At 44.1% G+C, this 25,608-nt stretch overlaps 1 protein-coding gene across 1 annotated transcript in view; it reads right to left on the reverse strand.

Annotated features, from left to right (window-relative positions):
• The window catches only part of LOC125132719 (zinc finger protein 160-like), a 60,999-nt gene that overhangs the window by 23,646 nt on the left and 11,745 nt on the right, over positions 1-25,608 (reverse strand). Inside the window, exon 4 of the mRNA XM_047790366.1 lies at positions 15,695-17,296. Coding sequence (XP_047646322.1) covers positions 15,695-17,296 — 1,602 coding nt within the window. The remainder of the gene's footprint in view (positions 1-15,694; positions 17,297-25,608) is intronic.

The following is a 25,608-nucleotide window of genomic DNA, read 5'->3' on the forward strand; positions in this document are numbered from 1 at the left end:
GCGAACTAGAACATGACACACAAAACTGCCTGTGTAGAAAGGGCTATTTCATACTGACACACAAACCTGCCTGTGTAGAAAGGGCTATTTCATACTGACACACTACAGAACAGCACTTCCATTCCTCTTCCCCGTTTCAGCAGGTCAACTTAACATTACTCAGTTCTAGAGACTTGCAGGGACAAGACTGATAAAATAAATTTTCATATATTGAGATACAGGGAAGTCATTCTACCTTACACATGAGTTAATGTGAATTTTGTGCTAACTACAATAGAATATTTGTGGCCAATCAAACATACATTGTACATCTGCTTTTGTTGCAGAAACTGCAGAAACCATGGCAGCAAGAGACAAACCGCACTCAGGGCTGTGGCACAGCAGGGTTTATTCAGCACCGGTTTGGGTTCAGAGGAATCACCTCCAGAGTCTGAGCACCAGGTCTTTGTTCTCAGCAACTTTTACACCAGACAGGGTCTTGTTTTCCCCTGCAAGCAGCAGGGACCACCCCCTTGGGGGAGCAGAGACTGTGCCTGCCTAAGAAACTGAGCAAGCTAGGTTTCAGAAGCGAAACTGACAAGCAATGCTTGGAGCACAATTAGCAGAGCTGCTGACTTGGACTTGGGCATGTAGTTGCTACACAGTTACAAGAAGAATGGTATGAGGGGAGCAGAGCTCAAAAGGCTCCCAGCTGCTTTTTCAGACAAGGGGGAGGTGTCATATCTCTTAGTTAAATCTCCCACTTCACTTTAATTATGAAAGAAAGGGACACAGTGACCTGAAGTAAAGAATGTCCGTGTTAAAAATAAAGATTAGCAGCAACATGGATGGAACTAGAGACTCTCATACTAAGTGACCTTAAGTCAGAAGGTGAAAGATCAAATGATATAATGCATATCTGGAATCTAATATATGGCACAAATGAACCTACCTTCAGAAAAGAAACAAACTCATGGACATTGAGAACAGACTTGTGGTTGCCAAGAGGGAGGGGGAAGGAGTAGGAAGGATTGGGAATTTAGGGTTAGTAGATGCAAACTATTGAATTTGAAATGGACAAGGAGTGAGATTATGTATAGAACAGGGAACTATATCTGATCACCAGCGATGGAACTTAATAGAGGATAATGTGATTAAAAGAATGTGTGTGTATGTGTATAACTGGATTACTTTGCTGTACAACAAAAATTGACAGAACATTGTAAATCAACTATAATAATTTTTTTAAAAAAAAGATTAGAAGTTCCTATTGTGACTCAGCAGATCAAGAACCTGACTAGTATCCATGAGAATGTGGGTTCCATCCCTGGCCTCGCTCAGTGGGTTAAGGATCCAGCGTTGTGGTAAGCTGCTGCATAGGTTGCAGATGCAGCTGGGATCCAGCATTGCCGTGGCTGTGGTATCAGCTGGCAGCTCTGATTCAACCCCTAGCCTGGGAACTTTCATGTACCGCAAGAGTGGCCAAAAAAAGAAAGGAAAGAAAAGAAAGACTGAATGGCTCTTTTCTCGGGATGCAATGCTGGTTGTCCTTTGATGCTAAGACTCCCTTTCCAGGTGCCAAAGTCATGCTGACTTGCTGTGTATGTGCTGGTCTGTTCTTTTTTTTTTTTTTTTTTGGAAACCATGAAGAAATACTGAAATAAGAGTTTTAACTAAAGAACAATCTCCCTCTTGTCTAAAAAGGCAGCTACAAGCTTTTCCAGCTATGCTGCACTATACCACCCTTCTTGTAATAATGTAACAACTGTGTGCCCCATGTCCAAGCCAGCAGCCCTGCTGATCATGTACCCAGCATTGCTTATGAGTTCTGCTTCTGTAACCTTGCTTGCTCAGTTTCTTAGGGAGAAACACTGTCTGCTTGGGGAAGGGGGGGGGGGAGTCCAGGATGCTTACATGGGAAAATCAAGACCTTGTAATGTATAAAAGTTACTGAGAACAAAGACCTGGTGCTCAGACTCTGAAAGTGACTCCTCTGAGCCCAAACAGGTGCTGAATAAACCTTGCTTTTCCATATCTCTGAGTACTGTTTGTCTCCTTCCACTGCCACGGTTTTTGCAACAATATAACCCTGACTTGTTTAATGTTCTTTGTTTTGGCAATGTAGAAAACTGTGAAAACTCTGCTTGTCTGGAGCAGTTTCTCAGAGAAATCTAGGAAGCAGGCTTCTAGGTTAGTTCTCAGTTTGGCTCAAATAACTCTTTTCTAGTTTTATTATTGATTATTTATTGACAATTTTCATCAACATGACCTGGGAGATTTACCTAAGACCACCCCCCCACCACCCGAAGAAGCAGCTGCAGTGCCTTTTCAGTTCTGGGCCCCTCATACCATCCTTCTTGTAATTGTGTAGCAACTACACGCCCAAGTCCAAGTCAGCAGCTCTGCTAATTGTGCTCCAAGCATTGCTTGTCAGTTTCGCTTCTGAAACCTAGCTTGCTCAGTTTCTTAGGCAGGCACAGTCTCTGCTCCCCCAAGGGGGTGGTCCCTGCTGCTTGCAGGGGAAAACAAGACCCTGTCTGGTGTAAAAGTTGCTGAGAACAAAGACCTGGTGCTCAGACTCTGGAGGTGATTCCTCTGAGCCCAAACTGGTGCTGAATAAACCTTGCTGTGCCGCAGCCCCAAGTGCAGTTTGTCTCCTTCTGCTGCCATGGTTTCTGAAACACTAGGACCTGAGACTGGAGGTCTGAGGCATGTGATAACTTAGGTCACCAACCATTGCTTTAAAAAGAGAGAGATTTCGGAGTTCCCTTAGTGGCTCAGTGGTTAACGAATCCGACTAGGAACGATGAGGTTGCAGGTTCAATCCCTGGCCTCGCTCAGTGGGTTAAGGATCCGTAGTTGCCGTGAGCTGTGGTGTAGGTTGCAGACGTGGCTTGGATTTGGCATTGCTGTGGCTGTGGTGTAGGCCGGCAGCTGTAGCTCCGATTCCACCCCTAGCCTGGGAACCTCCATGTGCTGCTGGTGCAGCCCTAGAAAATACATAAATAAATAAATAAAGAGATATTTTGGAGTTCCCGCTGTAGCTCAGAGGAAATGAATCTGACTAGTGTCCATGAGGATGCAGGTTCAATCCCTGGCCTTGCTGAGTGGGTTAAGGATCTGATGTTGCTGTGAGCTATGGTTTAGGTTGCAGATGCGGCTCAGATCTGGCGTTTCTGTAGTGTGGTGTAGGCCAGTGGCTACGGTTCCAATTGGATCCCTAGCCTGGGATCCTCCATATGCCACAGGTGCAGCCAGAAAAAGACAAAAAAAAAATTTATATATATAGTTAACTGCTATAAATTGCATTCTTCTGTCTTTTTTGCTAAATTTTTTAAATTGCCTCTTAAAACCAACTCTTTCCCCCGGTTTTTTGTTTGTTGTTTTTTGCTTTTTTAGGGCTGCATGTGTGGTATATGGACATTGCCAGGCTAGGGGTCAAATCAGAGCTGCAGCTGCCGGCCTGCACCACAGCCACAGCGACACAGGATCTGAGCTACACCTGCTGCCTACACCACAGCTTTACACAACACTGCATAGTTAACCTACTGAGGGGGGCCAGGGATCGAAACCGAATCCTCATGGATACTCATCAGGTTCATTACTGCTGAGCCACAACAGGAACTACCTTTTTTTTTTATCACCCCCCCTGTTTTATTGAGATATAATTGATAAACATGACTATCTAAATTTAAAAGTGCATAGCATAATGGTTTGACTTATGTTGTGACATGATTATCACAATAAGTTTAGTTAGCATCCATAATCTCATATAGATACAATAAAAATGCACAAAAGACATTTTTTTTCATTTTTTATGAAGAGTGCATTTGTCTTAAAACATTTATAATTTTTTTTTCTTTTTATTCCTGGCCTTGCTCAGTGGGTTAAAGATCCAGGCAGGGCTGCCGTGAGCTGTGGTGTAGGTCGCAGACGAGGCTTGGATCCTGCTGTGCTGTGGTTGTGGTGTATGTAGGCCAGCAGCTACAGCTCTGATTCGACCCCTAGCCTAGGAACCTCCATATGCTGTATGTGCAGCTCTAAAAAGATAAAAAGAAAAAAATTTTTAAATGAATACTATGGTTATGATTAGACAATACAAGCAGTAATGCAAATGTGAGACTTATTTACCTTCAAAATATAATCTGAATGAGTCTGGCATTCCCTCTTTTTTTTGCGGGGCAGGGGGTGCTGTGCCTGCGGCAGGTGGAAGTTCCTGGGGCAGGTTTCGAACCAATGCCCCAGCAATGACCTGAGCTGCTGCAGTGACTACACTGGATCCTTAACTTGCTGTGCAGCAGGAGAACTCCATTTATTAATTTATGAATTTATTTTTTTAACAAATGTTTTTATTACTCAAATGAATTTATCACATTTGTAGTTGTATAATGATCATCACAATCCAATTTCATAGGATTTCCATCCCACAGCCCCTGAACATCTCCCCACCCCCCAAACTGTCTCCTCCAGAGACCATAAGATTTTCAATATCTGAGTCAGCATCTGTTCTGCAAAGAAGTTCAGTTTGTCCTTTTTTCAGATTTCACATGTCAGTGAAAGCATTTGATGTTGGTGTCTCATTGTATGGCTAGCTTCACTTAGCGTGATAATTTCTAGGTCCATCCAATTTATGAATTTATTCTTTTTTTTTTGTCTTTTTCCCTTTTCTAGGGCTGCTCCCACAGCATATGGAGGTTCCCAGGCTAGGGATCTAATCGGAGCTGTAGCCACTGGCCTATGCCAGAGCCACAGCAACGCAGGATCCGAGCCGTGTCTGTGACCTACACCACAGCCCATGGCAACGCCGGAACCTTAACCCACTGAGCAAGGCCAGGGATCGAACCCACAACCTCATGGTTCCTAGTTGGATTCGTTAACCACTGCGCCACGACGGGAATGCCTATGAATTTATTCTTTACAGAGATCTAAGCACTAGAATGAACAATCATATAAAAGAGAGGGTGTGAAAAAGTCTCCCACTTTATAGAATTCATAATGTAGTCGGCACAGCAGGCACTAAACTAAACACTATGTGCAATACTTTTGTAATTTCCATTTTACTAAATGTTGCAGAAGAGAAGTCAAGAGTCTAAGAAGTCATAAAGTTGGAGTTTGGCATTCTCTGGTGGCTTAGCAATTAAGGATCTGGTGTTGTCACTGCTGTGGCTTGGGCCACTGCTGTGTTGAAGTTTTGATCCCTGGCCTGGAATTTTCATATGCTGCAGGCACAGACCAAAAACAGAAAAAAAAAAAATGAGATCTGTAATACCTTGGAGATAATGGGAACTAAAAATGAGCATGTAACTCTAAAGCTGCTAAATTAAAATCTCCTGAGAATTAACTGGGGTGAACAGTGTGAGAATTTAATAACTAGGGAAGCCTGTGTGATGATCAGTGAACACAAGGAGGAAACACACTGGCTCCACAGCAAAAGCTCCTGGATGGATGGAACTGGAGATAAGGCAGTACTTCACACCCTGAAGGACCCTGGAGGCCAGAAACAGGAGTTCCTGCCATGGTGCAGTGGGTTAATGATCCAGCATTGCTACCGCTGTGGTGGCCCCAGGAATTTCCACATGCAGAGGGAGTGGCTGAAAAAGGGAAAAAAAAAAAAAAAAAAAAGCTAAATGCAAGTATGGCAGCATAATGTAAATTAAAACATTTTAAACCAAATTCTGTGGACTATAATAAGCATTCAATAAAACAAAATTATTAATAAAATAGAGCTCTTGCAATATAAAGAATACTGTGAGGATCAAGAGCACATTGAAACTAAAATTATTGAAAAGTGGAGTTCCCGTCGTGGCTCAGTGGTTAACGAATCTGACAAGGAACCATGAGGTTTCGGGTTCGATCCCTGCCGTTGCTCAGTGGGTTAAGGATCCGGCGTTGCCATGAGCTGTGGTGTAGGTTGCAGACGTGGCTCAAATCCCTCTTTGCTGTGGCTCTGGTATAGGCCGGTGGCTGCAGCTCCGATTCGACCCCTAGCCTGGGAACCTCCACATGCCGTGGGAACGGCCCTAGAAAAGGCAAAAAGACAAAAAAATAAAAAATAATAAAATTATTGAAAAGTGATGACATGATGAAGACCTGTCCCTCATGCCCTTTGAAGTAACTGCCAGTTGATTGAAGTGGTTTATGTGAAACTTCTGGGCAAAATGACTTAGCAAACAGAATCTCTAAGTGTGGCTCTAGTATAAAGGCCTGAGAAGCTCAAAGGTTCTGGAATAAATCTAAAAAGTTAGGTACATCTTATTAAGAATTGTGGCTGTAGCTCATGGAAAATGTAGCTGTTTCATGCAGCATAAAGTGCTCTTTTCAAGATATTTTACTGTGTGACCCCCCCAACAATAGGCTCCCTTTTTTTTTTTGGTCTTTTTAGGGCCACACTCCCAGTATATGTAGGTTCCCAGGCTAGGGGACGAATCAGAGCTGCAGCTGCTGGCCTACACCACAGCTCACCACAATGCCAGATCCCTAATCCACTGAGCAAGGCCAGGGATCAACCTGCATCCTCATGGATGCTAGTAAGATTCGTTTCCACTGAGCCACGACTGGAACTCTGCGTTTTCACTTTATTTTTTTAATTTAAAAAATCTTTTTTTTTTTTTGGTCTTTTTAGGTCCACACCTAAGGCATATGGAGTTTCCCAGGATAGGGGTCAATTCAGAGCTGTAGCTGAGGGACTATGACACAGCCACAGTAATGCCAGATCTGAGCAGTGTCTGTAACTGACACCACAGCTCATGGCAATGCCAGATCCTTAACCCTCTGAGCAAGGCCAGGGATCAAACCTGCATCCTCATGGATGCTAGTCAGATCATTTCCACTGAGCCACAACGGGAACTCCCATGTTTTCACTTTAAATGGAAGCTTTCAAAGCCTTTGCTTGCTATTCTGAACACTTTCTTCTCTCTCCCAGATATATTGGAATTTTATCATGAATCCAACTATCACATTACAGAAAACACTGGAAGTGAATAATAAAAGATACAATGAGGAGTTCCTTTCGTGGCGCAGTGGTTAACGAATCCGACTAGGAACCATGAGGTTGCGGGTTCGGTCCCTGCCCCTGCTCAGTGGGTTAAGGATCCGGCGTTGCCGTGAGCTGTGGTGTAGGTTGCAGACGCGGCTCGGATCCTGTGTTGCTGTGGCTCTGGCGTAGGCTGGTGGCTACAGCTCCGATTTGACCCCTAGCCTGGGAACCTCCATATGCCGCGGGAACGGCCCAAAGAAATAGCAAAAAGACAAAAAGAAAAAAAAGAAAAAGAAAAAGAAATAAATGTTGGTTGTCATAAGCCAAGGAGAATCCAGGGATATTTGTTACCATAGCAAAACTTCCAAAAAGCTGACTGGTACACTTTCAATGGCTTCTTTTTTCCTCACTCATCTTAAACTCTAATTCAAGGTTACAAGGGGGAGCTCATTATCCCCAGTAATTGTCGTACCTTTTAAATCTTTTTTGGGGGGGCCACATCCACAGATCAAACCCGTATCAAAGCAGTGACCCAAGCTGCTGTAGTGACAACACCCTGTACTTAACTGCACAAGGGAAATGTCTGCTTTGTTTTTGTTTTTTTGTTTTTTGCTTTTTAGGGCTGCACCTGAGGCATATGAAATTCCCAGGCTAGGGGTCAAATCGGAGCTACAGCTGTTGGCTTACACCACAGCCACAGCAACTCAGGATCCAAGCCATGTCTGCGACCTACACCACAGCTCATGGCAACATTGGATCCTTAACCCACTGAGCGCGGCCAGGGATTGAACCTGCAATCTCATGGATACTAGTCAGATTTGTTTTCATTCCACCACAAGAGGAACTCCTGGGAAATACCCATTTTTGAATTCTTGGAATCAAGAATTATTACCCTCATCCCTCTCTATTTTATTCACTCTTTCCATTAGCATATCCCTTTATTTTTAATTCACCAGCAAACATATTACTATTCATTGTCTAATTACACTCAATGGACTGTGTGTTCCCAGGCACAACATTTCCAACTGGTTCATCGTGATCAAATATTTGTAAATAACCTCAGGATACTTGGCCTCTTACAAGGTTGCTGCCTCCATCTGAGGAAGCAGGCCCTAGACCTGGATGAGCTCCGTTAATGACTGAAGTCCCACTGCAAACAGGAAGTTCACACTGTTGACCAAAAAGCCCAAGCAGGAGTTCCCTGGTAGCCTAGCAGTTAAAGGATCTGGGTTTGTCACTGCAGTGGCTCAGGCTGCTGCGGTCTGGGTTTGATTCCTGGCCCAGGAACTTCTGCATACCGTGGGTGTGGCCAAAAAAAAAAAAAAAATCCAAAGCAAACGTGAAAATGAAAGAGCCCTAGAGTTTTTAGAGTTTTGTTAAATCGCTAACCTTTGTCTAGGGGTGCCGTTTTGAACTTCTCTTGCGCCAGTGGCAAATCATAGATATGATATGTTTTGTTTTCATTTTCATTCAATTCAGAATCGTCTAATTTTCTTTCCGGTTTCTATTGTTCCAGGATTAGTTACAAGTAGGTCATCATTTTCCAAATATTTGATTTCCCAGGGGTTTTTCTGTCATTGATTTCTATGTTAATAACATAGTGGTTATAGAGCTATTTTGCATGACTTGAATTCTTTGAATATTTATTAAGACCTATTTGATGGCCCAGAAAGGTCTTTTTTTTTTTTTTTGTCTTCTTGCCTTTTCTTGGGCCGCTCCCACGGCATATGGAGGTTCCCAGGCTAGAGGTCAAATTGGAGCTGTAGCCACCGGCCTACGCCACAGCCACAGCAACTCGGGATCCGAGCCGCATCTACAACCTACACTCCAGCTCACGGCAACACCAGATCCTCAACCCACTGAGCAAGGCCCAGGATCGAACCCGCAACCTCATGGTTCTTAGTCGAATTCGTTAACCATTGCGCCACGAAGGGAACTCCAGAAAGGTTTGTCTTGGTAAGGTACGATGTGCACTCGGTGAGACTGTGTGAAATTCTCTCACTGGCTTTTATTTTTTTATTTTTTTGTCTTTTGTTGTTGTTATTGTTGTTGTTGTTGTTGCTATTTCTTGGGCCGCTCCCGCGGCATATGGAGGTTCCCAGGCTAGGGGTCTAATCGGAGCTGTAGCCACCGGCCTACACCAGAGCCACAGCAACGCGGGATCCGAGCCGCATCTGCGACCTACCTCACAGCTCACGGCAACGCCGGATCGTTAACCCACTGAGCAAGGGCAGGGACGGAACCCGCAACCTCATGGTTACTAGTCGGATTCGTTAACCACTGCGCCACGACAGGAACTCCTCTTTTAAAGGAAAAACCCCGTGGAGGGAAAGCTCCAGTTAGTTCCTCCTGCTGTGAGCCCCTTTCCTCTCGGTCTCCTTCCCTCTCACGCCACAGCCACACGCACAGAACACCACTCCACTTCGGCTTCTTCGAAGTCAACACATATGTGAGTGTTTTCTCCACAACAAGCAATTGCGTGTGACCCCAGTGGGGTGTCCCACAGTTCACTCCAATCCTGGTGAGTCCCAGAGACCATATCAAATCCCACAAGCCTGCCCCCACTTCCCATCCAACACCCCCCCCAACACACTTCAGGTGCCAGTGAAAAAGTGCAGGTTGTCACCTGTTTCTGACCAACTGGCTATAGACTGGAGCTTCCAACAACTTATTTTTTTTGTTGTTCATACGAAGGTATACACAGCTGGCTTATACAGGGTGGTTTCTAAGCCCTGAAAAATAGAAAAAAATTCTAACTACAAGTCCCAAACTTCAGATGTCTCCAACAGAAACTTAATATCACACCCACCTCTGATATTAAAATTCATTCAATTAAGTTCAATCTACTCTTAGTCCTGACTATGCAGAAAACTCTTTTCTCAGGATTCCCTTTTTAAAATTAATTTCTAAAAATAGGAGTTCCTGGAATTCCCGTTGTGGCACAGTGGTTAACGAATCCGACTAGGAACCATGAGGTTGAGGGTTCGATCCCTGCTCTCGCTCAGTGGGTTAAGGATCCGATGTGGCTGTGAGCTGTGGTGTAGGTCGCAGATGTGGCTCGGATGCAGAGTTGCCGTGGTTGTGCAGCTACAGCTCCAATTCGACACCTAGCCTGGGAACTTTCATTGCTGTGGGTTTAGCCCTAAAGAGGAAAAAAAAAAAGTCCTTCCTCCTCTCCCTTTCTCAGTTTTTAAGTTCTACTAATTGAGCCAAGTCTGTAGGGTCAGGCAACATGAGCTCCATTTCAAGGACATGATAAGGGTTATGTCCTTAAGCTTAAAAGTGACTCCTGGAATCACTTTTATTCTTAGGGTCAAACAAAAAATTTTGGTTTTGGCCATGCATAAATTCCGGGTCTAGGGATTAAACCCTCACCACAGCAGCAACCTGGGCTCCAGCAGTGACAATGCTGGATCCTTAACCCACTGACCCACCAGGAAACTCCTTGGAGTCAGAATTTTGAAAAGATGTTTTGTCAAGCCAGCTTTCTCTACAGTTTTGCAATGTCAAGAATTCCATCCTGGCCATTCAAAAGTCAAGACAGGAGTTCCCGTCGGTGAGCAGAGGAAATGAATCTGACTAGGAACCATGAGGTTGCGGGTTCGACCCTGGCCTCGCTCAGTGGGTTAAGGCTCTGGCGTTGCTGTGAACTGTGGTGTAGGTCGCAGATGCAGCTTGGATCCTGTGTTGTTGTGGCTGTGGTGTAGGCCGGCAACTATAGCTCCGATTTGACCCCTAGCCTGGGAAACTCCATATGCCTAGGGTGTGGCCCTAAAAGACAAACAAACAAACAAACAAAAAAAGTTAGGACAAATGCTTACAAGCATTGGCTTTGTTCCAACTGCACATGAATCCAGCCAGAGTCCCAGCAAGTGGTTGTCCAGAAGCCGTTCAGACTCTGAGGTGCAGTCTCTCTTTATTAATTTGGTAACCTAACTCAGATGTAACGTCAACCTTCTGAGGGCACTATGATGGACCAATTGTGACCTGCTTCTGGAGTTCCCACTGTGGTGCAGTGGGTTAAGAATCTGAAGACTACAGTGGCTTGGGTGGCTAAGGAGGTGCAGCTTTGATCTCCAGCCTGGCGCTGTGGGTTAAAGGATCTAATGTTGCCAGCAGCTGCAACCTACATCGCCGCTTAAGCTCGGGTTCAGTCCCTGGGTTGGGAACTTCCATGTGCCTCAGTTGCCACCATTTAAAAAAAAAAAAAAAAAAACAGCGTGTTGCTTTTTTGTCTAGCTCCCTAGGGGTCACCCTTGGGTTGGTTGACTCTCTAACCTAGCTCTGTTTCTCCCTCCAGCAGAAAGGGCTGTGCCCTCCAGTGAGAATTTACTTTCGGCTGTAGCGGGATCCCTTGCAGGATCAAGAGGCTTGATCTTCAGAGTCATGCGCACTGGGTTCTGAATCATTAGGGGCTGCAAAGAGCAGAGCATGTATCCCTCTGGAGCTGAGCGAGGCTCAGTCTCTCATTTTACTATCAACAGTTTGCTCAGACCATATATACACATTTTTTTTTTTTTTCAGTTTAAGCCAAACTTTTAAAAACACCAGCCAAATTCGGTTCACTCCAAAGTTCTCTTGAGGTCCCTACCCAGGGAATGTACCATGCCCCCTTAGGACTCCAAGTCCCAGGAAAAAAACAGCTCGAAGATAAAATTCAGAACCTCATTTAAAGCAACAATGTCTGAATATCAGGAGAAATCACCAAAGCACCAGAGGAGTACTGGGAAGTGGGTGGGGCTCAAAGGGTCTGTGCTGGTACCAAGCATGGGTTTGTGGTGGGCCCCAGGTGTCCTCTGGTGGGATTATTATTTTTTTTTCAGGGGGTTCCCAGGCTAGGGGTCTAATCAGAGATACAGCTGCCGGACTATGCTACAGCCAGAGCCACGCGGGATCCGAGCCAAGTCTGTGACCTACACCAGGGATTGAAGCCAGGGGTTGAACCTGCACCAGGGAGCGAGGTCAGGGATTGAACCTGCAACCTCATGGTTCCTAGTCAGATTCATTTCCCCTGCACCAGGGAGCAAGTCCAGGAACTGAACCTAGTCAGATTCATTTCTGCTGCGCCATGATGAGAACTTCCCTCTGGAGGGATTCTCTGATATCCTACTGACCACAACAAGAAAATGTCAATAGAATTAAGAAAAATTCAATGAACAATCATGAAGGAAAAAGGGAATTTTATTCAAGCGAAACTGAGGGTTCTAACCCTGGGGGACAGGCTCTCAGAAGCTCACGGAGCTGTCACTCTGGCTAGAAGTTGAAGGCAAGTGTCATATACATTTTCAAGACAAAGGATCATTTATCAAAATGACAGTGATGATTTCATGTAAAGTTCACCAAAGATAATATAGCTCAGGTCAGCATGTTCAAGGTGAGAGAAAGTCACACGACCCCCCAGAGAGTTGGGGAAAAAAACGCTATTCTTTTTTTTGCCAGGCTCTTGGCATTCAAAAAACACCTGGGCCAGGGATGGAACCTGCGCTGCAGCAGTAACACCAGGTCCCCAGCATGCTGAGCCAGCAGAGAACTCCAAGAAACTATAAATTGACCTTTATTTTATGATGGAGGAGGCATTCCCACCTGTGAGGAGCTGTGGTTAATGTGTAACGCAGACGCACACTGCACATTAGGGAGGAGGCAGGAGGCGGGCAAGCACACACAGAGAAATTTTATGTTTAATTTCTCCTGTCCTGTTTTAAAATATAAATTTTCTTTCAACTCCAAGCACAAGATATTGTGTTATATTTATCCCTATTTCTGAGATTTTAGTTCCTAAATTTTTGGCATATTTACCATGTCTTCATTTCATGTAAAGGTGCAACCCATGGGTCTTATCTTGGCACAAAAAATGTCTGCAGAAATCACATGGTGTATGTTTACAAGTGGGAAGGTGGGTTTCGGGGGTGGGGGGGGGCGTCGAGTCTGAACCTGGACTGCTGTGTTGTTTTCATTACAGCTACAGAAATAATCTGGATTACACCCTGGAGTTCATAACTCCAATGAAAATTATGAACATATATTTCAAAAATGTAAGTTGTTTGAATCTAACATGGGAAGAAATTGTTACAGATGTTCTTCAACCTAGAAAGCATAGTGATTGTTATCATGAAGCGCCCCCATGTGGTGGGATATGCTTGGGTTAACAGAAGGAACATGATTCATTAGGGTTATAAGAAAAAAGATTACATTTTAGGAGCTCCTGCCTTGGCACAGTGGGTTAAGGAGCTGGCATTGTCTCTCTGGTGCCTTGGGTTGCTGCTGAGGAACCGGTTAAATCTTGTGCAGTGGGTAAGTATCTGCTGTTGCCGCAGCTGTGGCTCGGATTTGACCCCTTGGCTCAGAAACTTCCATATGCCCATGGGTGTGGCCAAAACTAAATTTTACTTTTTTGGGGGGTGGGGTCCCTGTGACACATGGAGTTCCCGGACCAGGGATCAGATCTGAGCCATAGCTTTGACTTAAGGGGCAGCTGCGGCAATGCTGGATCCTTAGCCCACTGTGCTGGGCTGGGGATCGAACTTTGTGTCCCAGAGCTCCCAAGAGGCTGCCGATCCCGCTGTGCCACAGCGGGAACTCATATTTTACTTATTTGGATGTGAGAAGTATGATATTCTACATAAAATGTTGTCCAGGAGTTCCTGTTGTGGCGCAGTGGTTAATGAATCCAACTAGGAACCATGATGTGCGGGTTCGATTCCTGGCCTTGCTCAGTGGGTTAAGGATCCGGCATTGCCGTGAGCTGTGGTGTAGGTTGCAGATGTGGCTTGGATCCAGCGCTGCTGTGGCTGTGGTGTAGGCTGGCGGCTACAGCTCCAATTAGACCCATAGCTTGGGAACCTCCATATGCTGCGGGAGCGGCCCTAGAAATGGCAAAAAGACCAAAAAAAAAAAAAAAAAGTTGTCCAAATACAGTTCCAGAGGCAAACCTTGCAGCCCTCACAAGCTTGCTCTACTCTGGTTCTTCAAATTACTACCCTCTATAACACGGTCTCTTCAGTTTTCAATAATAAGAGTAATAATTATTTTTTTTATACAGCAGCTATTCCTTTTCAAAGGACAGAGGCTGTTGCCCCCTCCCCATTCCCCCCCACCACATATGCCATCTCCAGTGACCCATCATTCTCCTCACAGGAAAACCTCCTTCTCCACTTCCTGTCCTACTGCGTCATGGTCATCAGGCAGAGTAAGCCTTTCCTATACTGACCAAAGAGGCCCCGAGTCCCAGCAACAAATCCAGAGGGGCTGTGGCCACAGAAATCGCACTCACTTAGAAAACACTTTTACACTCAGATTCTGCTCCTCCATACCTTGGGGGAGTTCCTCCCCAAAACCTGTATAAGCTGGTATCGAGTGAGGTGCAGGTTCTGGCTACCGGCTTTGCCACCGGCATTAGTTTTATATATGGTTTGTCTCCTTGAGGGCAGATCCAGTCTTTATTCATTTTTCTTGACTGAAATATGGTTGATACACAACATTATGTTTCAGGTGTATTACCTATGGTTTAACAACTGCATACCTTATGAAGCACAGAGGTAAGTCTAGTAGCCATCTGTCCCCAAAGTTATCACTGACTATACTGCCTATGCTCTATATTATAACCTGGCGCTTTACTGCGTAACTGGAGACCTGTGCCTCTTAAAGCCTTCTCCTATTCCACACACACCCGAAATCCCACTCCCCCTCTGGCAATCATGCTTATTTACGAATCTATTTTTCTTATATTTTGTTTTTTATGTTACACGTATAAGTGATATCGTATTTTTGCTTTTTAGGGCCACACCCGTGGCATACAGAAGTTCCCAGGCAAGGGGTCCAACTGGAGCTGTAGCTGCCGGCCTACACCAGAGCCACAGCAACACAGGATCCGAGCCACGTCTGTGACCTACGCCACAGCTCACAGCAACACGGGATCCTTAACCCACTGAGCGAGGCCAGGGTTCTTCATGGTTCCGAGTTGGATTCCTTCCCGCTGCGCCACGACGGGAAATCCACGAGCTACTTTTTGACTTATTTCATTTAGCATAATACTTAGAGCTATCCATGTTGTTGCAAATTACAATTTCATTTTATCATGGCTCATAGTCCACTGTGCGTATGTATGCTTATGTACATATCCACACACACATGCACAGATACAGACAAGTGTGTGCACGGGGGGGGGGGGGGGGGGGAAGAGTGACGGGACACCACACCTATCTAGGTAGCCTTCTTATCTTGGCTATTGCAAATAATGCTGCAATGAACAACGGCGTGCATATATTTTTTCGAAGCAGTATTTGTTTTCTCTAGGTAGATATCCCGATGTGCACGTGCTGGATCATATGGTAGTTCTATTTTTAATTTTTTGCACAACCACCATATTGTTGTCCAAAGTGGCTGCACCAATTTATAATCCCGACAGTGCACGAGGGTTCCATTGTCTCTCATCCTCACCAACACTTGTTACTTGTTGTCTTTAAAGCAGGTGTTTTGATAGGTGTGAGGTGGTAGCGCCTTGTGGTTTTGATCTGAATTTCCCTGATGACTAGCAACACCGAGCATCGTTTCATGTGCCTGTTGGCCATCTGTATGCCTTCCTTCTCCATGATGGGGTCTCTTGGCCTGAGAAAGGCTTGCATATTTGCACAAGTTGTCTGTCAATCATGACCTTTTAAAGTTTTACCCTCCTATGAATTCTCTGATGATCCCCAAAACTTGAGCTTTAAAGAGAAGCACTGTCACACAGGTTAGGTTTACTTTTCTTTTCCGTATGTATTTTCTGATGTCTCGTGAGGCTTGCAAATTGGGTATAAACTTTGCCACACTCATGACATTTGTGAGGCTTCTCCCCGGTATGGATCGTTTCATGTTGAAGAAGGTATGAACGCATTGTAAAAGCTTTGCCACATGCATCGCATTTGTACGGTTTCACTCCAGTGTGAGTTCTCTCGTGACCCCACAGCTGTGAGCGCTGTATAAAAGCCTTGTCGCAGTCTTTGCACTTATAGGATTTTTCTCCTGTATGAATTCTCTGATGTGCCATCAGGCTTGAACGCTGGGTAAATCCCTTGCCACACACGTTACATTTGTGTGGTTTCTCACCAGTATGAATTCTCTCATGGCCCCAAAGTTGTGAATGCTCGACAAACGCCTTGCCACACACTTTGCATTTGTGTGGTTTCTCCCCAGTGTGCATTTTCTGATGCCTAGTAAGGCGTGAACATTGGGTGAACGCTTTGCCACATTCATTACATTTGTAAGGTTTCTCTCCAGTATGGATAGTCTCATGCTGAGTAAGATTTGACCGCATGGTAAAGGCTCTGCCACACACGACACATTTGTAAGGTTTCTCTCCAGTGTGGATTTTCTCATGTTTGTTAAGGCTTGAACGCTCGGCAAATGCTTTGCCGCACTCATTACACTTGTAAGGCTTCTCCCCTGTATGCATTTTCTCATGACTCCAGAGGAGTGAATGCTGGATAAAGGCCTTACCACATTCGTGACACTTGTAAGGTTTCTCACCAGTGTGCATTCGCTGATGATTTGTAAGGTGTGAATTTCGACTGAAGACCTTGCCGCACACATTACATTTGTAGGGCTTCTCTCCTGTGTGCACTCTCTGGTGTGTCGTGAGGTTGGAACACTGATTAAAGGCTTTGTCGCACACTTTGCATTTGTAAGGTTTTTGTCCAGAATGAATTCGCTTGTGATTCCTGAGGTTTGAGCTTTTGCTAAAAGCCTTCCCACAGTCATTACAGGTGTACGATTTTTCTTTAGTGTGTGCTCTCCTGTATGGTGCAGGTAACAAAGTGTGTATAACAGCAGGAGGAATCCGTTGAAGCGACGACCCTGAGGAACCGCCACTGACGGACCTCTCCACTTGACGGCACGCATGCACCTTCTCCTCGCCGGGAACTCTCTGCAGTTGAGCCACCAGTGCCTGCAGCCTTACTCCAGTCCCACCTTCCGGACACTCTCTATCTTTGTTTCCAGCAATGCTTATGTTATTTTTAATTTCTAACAAAGTCCTTATGAATGGCTTGTCCTGTGGGAAATAGTCATACAGACGACTCCTTACAGAAACATCCAGAGGAAAATGAACGAAGGATTTAGATTTACTCTCTTGAGCTTCTCTGTAAGTGCGGGTTCCATTATCCGGCAGAAGCACTTTGTCATCTCCGGCGTCACACCTCTGCTCACACGCACATTCACACTTATCTTCACAGACTTCGTTGGGGTCAACATCCTCGATGCCTCGACTTTGGTTTCTTTCCAGTGTCACCAGATGGTGAACATCTCCTTCATTCATGTCCTCTCCTGGCGCTAAGTCCTTGATTCTAAGTCCAGGAGAATGGCTTCCTATTAAACAAGAGTTCCAAAATAAATATTTCATATTGAATTACTCATAAATGTGTTTGATAATGTGGAAATATAATGTAAGAAAAAATTTGCTTAAAAAATCTGTTTATCAGGAGTTCCCGTCGTGGCTCAGTGGTTAATGAATCCAACTAGGAACCATGAGGTTGTGGGTTCGATTCCTGGTCTTGCTCAGTGGATTAAGGATCTGGTGTGGCCGTGAGCTGTGGTGTAGGCTGCAGACGTGGCTTGGACTGGATCCCGCGTTGCTGTGGCTGTGGTGTAGGCCGGTGGCTACAGCTCCGATTGGACCCCTAGCCTGGGAACCTCCATATGCTGTGGGAGCGGCCCAAGAAATGGCAAAAAGACATTAAAAAAAAAAAGACAAAAAAAAATCTTTATCGCATATTTTAGTAACCCAGGATAGCTCTAGCAGGGAAGTTAATAAGCAACCACAGTTATACAAAATAATTGCGTCTGGCATTCTAAAGGATTCTTTCATAAGAATTGAAGAAAATTTATACTCCAGAAGGAACATATAATAGGAAAAGTGAAATATATGTTGAGCATCACAATTTTGAAATATCAGATTAAGGTAAAACATACGTTTTCTTTCTATAAAGATTAAGAATTAGGGAAAACGGAAATCTCAACTATGATTTCATGCCTATAGTTAATGACAGCCAGTCATATTGATCAACTCCCTAACTATGAAGTATGATTTAATTATACAGTTATAGGGCCAAAAATACGTATAGTATATAGTGTGTCCTTTGAAACTTCGTTATCTCAGGCAAGAGAAAACATTACTATGGAAACAATTACAGAAAGACAACGTACAAGATATATATACTACAGGGGAACGTAAATCTTATAATAAACATGACAAAAAATTTGATGTACCTATTATCTTTGTGGATGTGATCATATTTGGTAAGAATAATGTGTGAACTACATTATATATTTTAAAAATAGAGTATCAATTTTGGCATAAGTTTTTTAGTGAAAATGTCTTTACTTGTTACTTGAAGTCATAGAATCTCTTTTGCCAGAATTTTTACAAAGTATCTGAAATCATATTTTTGGATTTTTTTTTTTTTTTTTGGTCTTTTGTCTTTTTAGGGCTACACCCTCAGCATATGGAGATTCCCAAGCTAGGGGTCTAATTGGAACTGTAGCCACCAGCCTAGGCCACAGCCACAGCAACGCCAGATCCAAACTGCATCTGTGACCCACACCACAGCTCATGCCAATGCTGGATCCTTAACCCACTGAGCGAGGCCAGGGATCGAACCCACAACCTCACTGTTCCTAGTCAGATTCGTTTCTGCTGCGCCACGATGGGAACTCCATATTTTTGGATCTTTTAGCATTACAACCCCAGACATACAAGAGAAATCTGATGAGAAGTGCTCTTACCATGTGTACATGACTACATACTTATTGTGAATCATGGAGTTCCTATCGGAAAGGAATCCAACTATCATCCATGAGGATGGGGGTTCGACCCCTGGTCTTGCTCAGTGGGCTAAGGATCCCGCGTTGCCTGTGAGCTGTGGTGTAGGCTGCCAGCTGCAGCTCCAATTTGACCCCTAGCCTGGGAACTTCCATATGCCGTGGGTGTGGCCCTTAAAAAAAAAATCAATGGCAATTAATATGCACTTATCCAAAAGTAGTAAGTTCTGACTACAGAACTGTCACCAAAAAGCAGTGCCCTTCAGGGGCATTAGCAAGGGACCATGAGCAGAGAGGGATTTGGGTGGAAGGGCAGTGTTGCCAGCAGCACCTCAGCACAGAAACAATTTCCGGCCGTGCTGTGCTGATCTGCGTCAGACATCCATGAGCAGAGATGTGGTCCGTAACACAAGCAGCCAATGACAGCCTGAAGGACCGGACAGCAACGGGATGTATGTCCACAAGGACCAGGTGACTTTTTATGGAATTCAGTTGAAAAACAGAACAGGCAGCAGAGCAGGCTTCACGGATTAATAAAAATATGTAATTCTAGGAACTTGAAAATGTCTTTGGAAAATTTCTAGCAAGTGTGAGAAGCGGTTCGTAATGAGGGAATTCAGAGTGTAAAAGCTGCCATGTGTCCTTAAACAAGATTAAGATATGTACATGTTAGCTTTGTGTCCCAAGATGTGCATGATGAAATCCAGACAGGGAGAAATGAGTATTAAAGTATCTGCAGCAAAAAATCCCTAAACTAAAATATAATGCAAAGTTTACTTACAGAAAACTACGTATATAAGGAACAAGCAACGTAACTTAAATAAACATAACATGGCAAATCAACCGAATGGTATTTCTGTGACTAACAAAGTAACTTAATCAAAAAAGTTTACTCTGAAGACATGAAAAATCTTCAATGTAAAAAAGGCCATAGATTTAATTGAGTGAAATGTGTGTGAAAGCAGTGTCATATCCTTACACACCTATGACAACGGCCAAAATCCACAACACTGACAATACCAAATACGAGTGAGCGCGTGTGAGATCGAGGACTTACTGGCGGCTGGTGGAAATGCAGAACGGTACAGCCACTTCTGGAAGGCAGTTTGTGGTTTCTAACAAAACCAAACACACCTTTTTTTTTTGCTTCTTGGGGCTGCACCCGCAGCATATGGAGGTTCCCAGGCTAGGGGTCCAATCGGAGCTACGGGCGCCGGCCTGCACCACAGCCACAGCAAAGTGGGATCTGGATTATGTCTGCGACTTACACCACAGCTCACGGCATCGCTGGCTCCTTAACCGACTGAGCAGGGCCTGCGATCAAACCCGCCTCCTCATGGATACTAGTCCAGATCACTACTGCTGGGCCACAATGAGAGCTCCTCAACATGCTCTTAAATATGACCTCTCAAGTGCACTCCTTAGTATTTACACAAATAAGGTGAAAACTTCTGTATATGCAAAAACCTGCATGTGATTTAGAACAAATACTCCTAAAATTTGTATACAGTAAACTACAGAAGTCCCTGAATAGCCAAAGAGACCTGGATAGAGAAAAACAAAGTTGGGAGACACCACACTCCCCTATTTCAAACTGTAGGACACAATATGGTATTTAATACAGTAGGGTGGTATAGGCAAAAAATTAAGAGTATAGAAATAAACCCACACATACATGTGGTCAAGTTATTTATGACAAAGGAGCCAAGAATATACAGTGAGGAAAGGGCAGTGTCTTCAATAAATGGTGTTGAGAAAACTGGATAGCCATGTGCAAAAGAAAGACGCTGATTCTCTCCGTTTTTTCCTTTTTTCTTTTTTTAAAAACGATTTTATGGAGTTACCGTTGTGGCGCAATGGAAACGAATCCGACTAGGAACCATGAGGTTGCAGGTTCGATCCCTGACCTTGCTTAGGGGGTTAAGGATCTGGTGTTGCCATGAGCTGTGGTGTAGGTCGCAGACTCTGCTCAGATCTGGCATGGCTGTGGCTGTGGCGTAGGTTGGCAGCTACAGCTCCAATTAGACCCCTAGCCTGGGAACCTCCATATGCTGTGGGTGCAGCCCTAAAGAGACAAAAAAAAAAAAAATTTATTTTCCATTATAGTTGGTTTACAGTGTTCTGTCAATTTCTACTGTACAGCAAAGAGACCCAGTCTCTCTCTCTCTCACACAACACACACACATACACACATTCTTTTTCTCACATTATTGGACCTCTATCTTACAGCATTTGCAAAAAATTAACTCAAATGGATTAAAGACTTGAATGTAGGACCCGAAACCATAAACTAGAAGAAAATGCTGGCCATAATGTCTTAAATCTGACCCCAAAAGTAAAAGCAACAAAAGCAAAAATAAACACATGGGACTACATGAGATGAAAAAGCCTCTGCACTGCTAAGGAACCCTTAACAAAATAAAAAGTTCTATGGATTGGGAAAAAATAGTTGCAAATCACTTATCTCATAAAATGTTAATATTCAAAACATATGAACTGCCTCTACAACTCAATAGGAAAGAGAGAAACAATTCAATTAAAAAATGGGTGGAAGATCTAAATATACATTTTTCTGAAGACAAGATAGAGATGGCACACAGGGGCATGAAAAGATTGGTCATCACCAGGGAAGTGCACATCAAAACCACCATGAGGTATCGTCTTGTACCTGATAGAACGGCGATTACCAAAAAGACAATCCCAAGAGGAGGTGAGTATGTGCAGGAAAGAGAACCCTCCTGAGCTACTGGTGGGCATGGAAGTTGGTACAGTTGCTATGGAATATAGCATTAATGTTCCTCAGAAAACGGAAAAAGAACTACCATACGGTCCAGCAGGTCCACTTCTGTATGTTCATACATAGTTAATTAATTAGAAAAGATTTATATATAACCCCCTGTTCACTGAAGCCCTATTTACAAGAGCCAAGATATAAAAACAACTTAAGTATCCGCTGATGAATGAACGAAGACATTTTAGTACATATGTACAAGGGAATATTATTTAGCCCCCCCAAAATTTGAAATCATGCCATGTGTGACAACATGCATGGAACTTGAGGGCATTATGCTAAATGAAGTAAGTTAGACACAGAGAGTTCCAGGCATTCCACAGCAATGCCAGATCTGAGCCGAGTCTGCTACCTACACTGCAGCTCACTGCAATGCCGGATCCTTAACCCACTGATCGAGGCCAGGGATCAAACCTGTGTCCTCATGGATACTGGTTGGGTTCATTACTGCAGAGCCACAACAGGAACGCCACATAACCCAATTTTACAATGGACAGGAGTTCCCTTATGGTGTAGTGGGTTAAGGATCTGGCAGCATCACTGCAGCAGCTTGGGTTGCTGCTGTAGCACAGGTTTGATCCCTGGCCTAGGAACTTCTGCATGGCTCAGATGTGGCCAAAAATAATTTAAAAAAAAAATTCTGCTGTACAGCCCAGAGAATTATCTACCCAAAATACTGTGATAATCTATGTGAGAAAGAAATCTGAAAGAGAATGGATGCGTATATAACTGAATCACTTTGTCCTACAACTGAAATTATTGCAACCTTGTAAATTAAAACTATACTTCAATAAAACTTTAAAAAATAAAAAAAGATAAAATGGACAAAGAAATCTGAATAGATGTTTCTCCAAAGAACAGAAAAATGGCCAATAGGCACACAAAAAATAGGTTTCACATTATAGGTTATTAGGGAAATGCAAATAAAAACCAGAATGAGATAAAACTCATCTACCTGAAAGGGGCTCTAACACAGAGACAAGTAAGTTCTTGGTAAGGATGTGGAGAAGCCGGACGCCTCATACACCCCTACCGGGAATGCCAAAGGCTGCAGTTGCTTTGGCCAGCAGTCTGGCAGTTCCTCAAAAGATTAAACAGTTATCATAAGACCCAGGAACTTCACAATAGCTACTACTGAACAGGAATAAAAATCTATGTCCACACAAACAACTGTATAAAAACTGTTAACAGCAGCATCTTTTTTGTCCTTTTTTTTTTTTTTTTTTTTTTTTAAGGGCTGCACCCACGGCATGTGAAGGTTCCCAGCAGGCTAGGGGTTGAATCTCAGCTGCAGATGCCGGCTTACACCACAGCTCATGGCAACGCTGGATCCTTAACCCACTGAGTGAGTCGAGGGATTGAAGGTGAATCCCCATAGATACTAGTCAGATTTGTTTCTGCTGAGCCCTGACAGGAACTCCAGCATTATTCATAATAGCCAAATGGTGAAAGTGCAACCCAAACGTCTCTCTACGCAAGGATGGATATGAATAAGGTACTACCCCAAACAAGAACAATAAAAAACCTGCACACCAGGGCTTAGAGCAGCTTTACCCATAACTGCCAAGACGTGAAAACAATCAAGATGCCTTTTAGCAGGTAACTGGAAAAATTAACTGTGATACATCCAGACAATGGAAGGATTATTCAGCACTAAAAAGAAATGAACGATTCAGTCATGAAGAGAAACGGAGACACTCATATGCGTATGACTAAGCAAAAGAAGACAATCTGAAAAGGCTATATAAATGGTTTGATTTCGACTGCAAGACCTTCTGCAAAAGGCAAACTATGGAGACAGGAAAGAGATCTGTCATTCCAGGGGTGAGAGCGAAGAGAAACAGGCAGAGCACAGGCAATTTTTAAAGTGATGAAAGTGCTTTGAACGATACCACCTTGGTACATGTATGCGGTTACGCATTTGTCCGAGCCTGCAGAACATACAATGGTAAGGCTCTACGGTAAATATGCACTTTGAGGGGTTAATGTGTGTCAGGTGTAGGTTCCTCTGCGATGACAAAGGTCCCACTCTGGTGAGGGATGCAGATAATGGGGGAAGGTCTGCATATCTGGGTAGGAAATGCCAGAAACGGGAAACCTCCGTACCGTCCCTGCCGTTTTCCTGCAACCTGAAACTGCTTGAAGAAACAGTCTATGTGTAGAGAAACAAAAGTGTATGTGAACAGTAGGTACTAAGTAACATGAAACAGAGTAGAAGGAATAACTCAGACTGTCTTTCCAAAAAATTCTAGAGGTTATATAGGTTTAGGTTATATAGGTTTATGATTGAACTAGTGTTCAATCATAAACACTCAAAAAAAAACTGTGTCGAATATGACCTGTGATATTCACTCCATGACCCCACAGACCAAACTGTAGATATAAAACAAAGCCACAAAAAGTATGATAAAAACATATGGAACTAATGATTACTAAAGAAAGAAAAATCAAAGCCATTTACAACAATGAAATTTGCAAGATGAAAACATCAGTGGCTTAAACAAAACCAATTACTGTAGTTTAAAAAAGTCAGCATCATTCAACCTTATAAGCTTCCTCAATAAAACTTGTCAAAATTTTATTTGTTGAAGGTAAATGAATAGCACGGGGAGTTCCCTGGTGGCTCAGTGGGTTAAGGATCTGGCACTGTCACTGCTGTGGCTTAGGTCACTGCTGTGGCAGGGGTTCAATCCCTGGCCTGGGAACTTCCAGATGCTAGGGACACAGCCAAAAAAAAACAAAACACACACAGGATGAACAATGCAGCATGAACAGCAGTGCAGTCAGTGTCATTGACGTGAGGCTGTGAACCTGGACAGCGTTCTCTTTAGCCCAAGTTCCTAAACCTTTTATTTCTGGCTCAAAGGAGGTGATCATTTTACATCTGATCACACTGTCACACCGCCCTGGGAGGCACATTATTCCCTGCAAGAACAAGAGGGACAAAGGGAGGCCCTTATCAGTCAGCCTCTCCTGATCCCTCCTCGCTCAGTGTCTTGGGACATGCTGACCGTGCTACTCAATGGTTGCATGAGATATTTCTACGTGTAAAGCAAGATAATATGGTGCTCTCTTTCAAGCATGTTCTGCACCCAGTAAACGCCTTCCACGGGAGTGTGCACCAGACACTGTCCATCACCTTAAGGTGGGTTACCACAGCAGAAGAAGGGGATCAAACTGTAGACCCTTGGAATGCGTACTTCAAAAGCAAGTTTCAGAGGTAACACTGCAAAGGAGAGAAAGCAAAGGTCTTTCTGGAGTTCCCATTGTGCCTCAGTGGTTAACAATACCGATGAGGAACTATGAGGTTGTGGGTTCGATCCCTGGCCTCGCTCAGTGGGTTGGGGACCCAGCGTTGCTGTGAGCTGTGGTGTAGGCCAGCAGCAACAATTCCGATTAGACCCCTAGCCTGGGAACCTCCCTATGCTGCGGGTTCGCTTTAAAGAGACAGGGAAAAAAAAAAAAAGAAAGAAAGAGGAAAGGTCTTTCCATGTTCCTAGGCTAGGTAGAGAGCTGGAAGAGAGAAAAATACAAGATATGGGAGTAAAATAAGAAGGTCAAATTTGGGGAGCAGTGGGTCAAGGATCTGGCATTACTGTTGTAGTGGCTTGTGTCCGGGCTGTGGCTCAGGTTCAGTCCCTGGCCAGGAACTTTCACATGTCTTGGGTGTGGCCAAAAAAAAAAAAAAAAAAAAAGTCAAATTCTCTGTGGGGTTCTTGAGAAGGGGTGGTGTGCTGCCCACAGGCTGGAAGCGGGAAGGCCCAGGCTGAGACACTCGCAGGGAGCAATGAGAACAGAGCGGATCGCAGGGTCTAGTCTCTGTATCACTGCCGAGAATCATTCTCCCAGGAGCCAGCCCATCCCCGTTTACTCACATGTGGCCCAGACAACTACGGCGGCTTAAGGGCCTGAAGAGGCAGAGACGGCCTGACTCGGCCTCGTGACTTTCATGAAGCCCCAGATGCAATGGAAGAGCAGCTATTTTCTTTTGACATCCTCTGAGCAATTTTCCCAAAAATACGAAATGTGAATGGAAATGAAATAGTTCCTGGGGTCAGGTCTACAGAGA

The sequence above is a fragment of the Phacochoerus africanus genome, chromosome 8 (assembly GCF_016906955.1).
Source record: "Phacochoerus africanus isolate WHEZ1 chromosome 8, ROS_Pafr_v1, whole genome shotgun sequence".
NCBI lineage: Eukaryota > Metazoa > Chordata > Mammalia > Artiodactyla > Suidae > Phacochoerus > Phacochoerus africanus.